This window comes from Triticum urartu, chromosome 7, assembly GCF_003073215.2.
Source record: "Triticum urartu cultivar G1812 chromosome 7, Tu2.1, whole genome shotgun sequence".
Lineage (NCBI taxonomy): Eukaryota > Viridiplantae > Streptophyta > Magnoliopsida > Poales > Poaceae > Triticum > Triticum urartu.
The window spans coordinates 16,759,048-16,762,354 of record NC_053028.1 but is presented as its reverse complement, the minus strand read 5'-3'; the positions used below and the strand labels follow the sequence as shown (position 1 = coordinate 16,762,354).

General features: G+C 46.4%; 1 protein-coding gene across 1 annotated transcript; it reads left to right on the top strand.

The window, feature by feature from the left end:
- Nucleotides 1–748: 748 nt before the first annotated feature.
- Nucleotides 749–3,084, top strand: LOC125522180. The gene is made up of 2 exons (XM_048687267.1): nt 749–927; nt 1,553–3,084. Exons 1-2 carry the CDS (start codon nt 839–841, stop codon nt 2,781–2,783), a joined length of 1,320 nt encoding a protein of 439 aa, XP_048543224.1. The 5' UTR covers nt 749–838; the 3' UTR covers nt 2,784–3,084.
- Nucleotides 3,085–3,307: the final 223 nt, after the last annotated feature.

The following is a 3,307-nucleotide window of genomic DNA, read 5'->3' as shown; positions in this document are numbered from 1 at the left end:
TTCCGAGAGGCACGGCCATGACTCTCGCGAAAGCAAAACCATGACTCTCGCGAAAAAAAATGGAAAACGCGTATTTTTTTCCTTTCCGAGAGGCACGGCCGTGACTTTCGCGTAAGCACAACCGTGCCTCTCGTGGAAGCAAAACCGTGATTATCGCGAAAGAAAAAAAACAGAAAACGCGTTTTGTTTTTCCCTTTCCGAGAGGCACGACCGTGACTCTCGAGAAAGCACAACTGTGCCTCTCGCGGAAGCAAAACCGTGACTCTCACGAAAGAAAAAAAAAACCGAAAACGCGTTTTTTTTCGTTTCCGAAAGGCACGGCCGTGACTCTCGATAAAGCACAACCGTGCCTCTCACGAAAGAAAAACCGTAACTTTCGCGAAAGGAAAAAAAGAAAACAAGTTTTTTCGCGCAAAAATAAAAAATTTCCTATTTTTTTATCGAAAAGCTAAGAAAGACCGGGGGAAAACCGAAACGTCGAAAAACCCCGAAAAAACCGTTTAAAAAGCGAAAACGCGTGCGGAAAAATAAAAAAAATAAAATTCGAAGGTCCAAAGCGCGACACGTGACGAATGGCTGAGAGCGCGCCAAGTGACGCTGATCGTTGCGAGGCTCCCAAAGGAGCGCTCGTTAACTAGTTGTTCCCACTTAATTGGGCAGACTCCGAACAAAGCGGACATCTGTTGCAGTTGGCCTTAAAACACATAGCCACGTAGAGCAGGTAGGAATCTCTTACCCATGTCCGGCCCATTATCCCTGGACTAGGCCGGGACGGCGTTATCCGAGAGCTCTGAAGGCTGCGCTGCTCATCAGAGAGCTGGAAGAATCGGCGGCGCACATGGAGGCGCAGCCGCGGGAGATCGACGCGCATCCTTCTCCATCTTCCTCGGCGTCGGCGGCCGCTGCTTCCTCGTCCTCGTCGCTCACGTAATACCCCCAACCCCTACCTCGTCCTGTACGCCTCCTTCTTTGTGCGTCCCATCCCGTTTCTCTTCACCTGCAATGTTGCATCAGATCCGACTGCATCTGCAAGATTAAGGCATAGATGGATTCTTTCTTCTTATTCTTGAAGAAGAAAAGCAATCCAGATTGAGACTTTCCCTGCTTTAGATCTCCAACATTGCAGATAATAATAAAGGGTGTCGGTCACCGATTCTCAATTTGCTCTACTTTTATTTTTCTGTCAGCATGGACACTTGCCAGATTCAGTATTTGTTTGAGAAATACTAGGCGATTGTGGTGTGTAATCTGTATGAACAAAGATCTACAAGAAATTTCAACAAGCCGTCTATCTAGCGCGTATTATATACATATAACTTCCCCATAGTATTTATATCCAGTTTTTTCATCATTGTTGATCTTATTCTGAACTTCTCAGGAGCGACAACTCAATGCGATTAGTACCTTTGTTCAGTTCAGTGTATGATGGGAACGTAGTGTGGCGTTGATGTGCTAACGACACGCACCAGTCATGTTTTTTAGAATCTTTTTTATACAGTTATACCTTGTTTCGCAGGCCTAACCTTTTTCTTGAATTTGCTGTGTCGAACAGGGAGAGCGCCATCGTGCAAATAATGGCCAACAGGACATGTTCTTCTTCTGTCTCCTCACTCTTTGCTTTATCTCGGCCGCAAGGATGGGCAGAGCTCCCGGACGACCTGCTCCGACCCGTTGTCGCTTTACTACGCTCGTTCCGCGACCTCCTCGCCTTCGGTACCACTTGTCGTCATTGGTGCGATCTCTTCTCAGCGCACAGGTCCTCTGTCCAGCCTCTGCTCCTCCACCCCAATCTCCGTAACGACGGTGGACAGTCTCTCTCGCATAACTGTTGGACCTTATTCCACAAATGCACATGGAGATTGGCTGATCCTGCTGCCACCTCATCCTATCGCAGTTTTCTTTCCTTGAGTGACCTCAGAAGCATGACCTTTCTGTGCTGCTCCTACGGTCAGCTCATCTTCTATGACAACAATGGGTTCCATATTGTTAATCCATTCAGTGGCACTAAGGTTGGTCCTCCTTTCCTCCAGTCAGTTCACTTCACTTGCATCAGCTATGTCACCTTAACTGCCCCTGTTGCATCCGCTGATTCGCATCTCCTTGTCGGTGCTGGAGCCTATCTGTTCCTGTGGCGCATCGGGGGCGACTCTTGGACAAAACACAGTCCTAAAGTTGGTAGTTTTTCGACTGAACAAAATGTGGCCTTCAAAGGCAAGACATATGCCCTAGGGTCTTTCGAGTGGTTCTACATCATTCACTTGTCACCTAGTCTCATTATTCAGAAGTTTAAAGTTGTGTTTGAGGAAGATATAACCGAAGATCTCTATTCAACAAATGAAAAATCATGGCTAGTGGTCTGTGGTGACGTGCTTCTCTTGATCAAACTTGTGGAGGCGGGGAGAAGGATGCGCTCGGAGGCCTTCCAGTTCATGGCCTTCAAGCTTGAGTCAGTGGACACCATGACCAAGAAGGCAAGGTGGGTGAAGGTGAACGAGTTAGATAACTGGGACATCTTTATCAGCGTTGACGAGCGGTGTGAGGCGTTGCCGTGCATGAACCCGAAGGGATGGGGAGGGAGGAGCAACCACATATACTTCCCGAGTTATCAGTCTGAAAAACCTTGGGCTGTAGTGCAACTATGGCAAAAATGTTATTATCATTCGACACAGCTCTTCAACACTGGAAGACGGTACCTGAAATTGGAGTCAACCTGGGTCTTCCCCGCGCGTTTCCTCGTTCCGTCCTGCGATGATCTTACGGCCGTGAGTGCGGTTGGTGATTAGCTTCTGATACAGCTTTGGTGGGAGGATTCTACCATGTTGCAGTTGCAGGATGAGTGGTTCACCGAATGTTCTTGACGTGTTTCGAAACTTGCATTACAAACAGAAGTTTAAATTAAGTTATCAGATTATGTACTTTCCTCTTTTTTCTGCGGCAATTACAAGGGACCCATATGTTTTATTTCTCATTTATTACAGATTGTGGAGTTTTCTTGTACCTGGGCACTTGATAACATGGGCTAGGTCTGTAACTTCCTTTTCATACATAGATAGCTAAGAGTAATTGTACTATGGTTGTTGATTATTCACATGATGTGCTTGAGCATATGACAGTCTCATTGGGTGGAAATGTAAACATTGAGAACATAGCTTGGGCAGAGCTACAATTTTTTAACTGAACATTGTACGCTATTTTGGGCTCGAGAATTGCAAGGTCACCAAGAATTAGAGTGAGGATGCAAGTCCATAGCATCAGGTTATTATAAACTGCAAGTTCAGCCAACAAACATATAAGCAGCATATGTGCA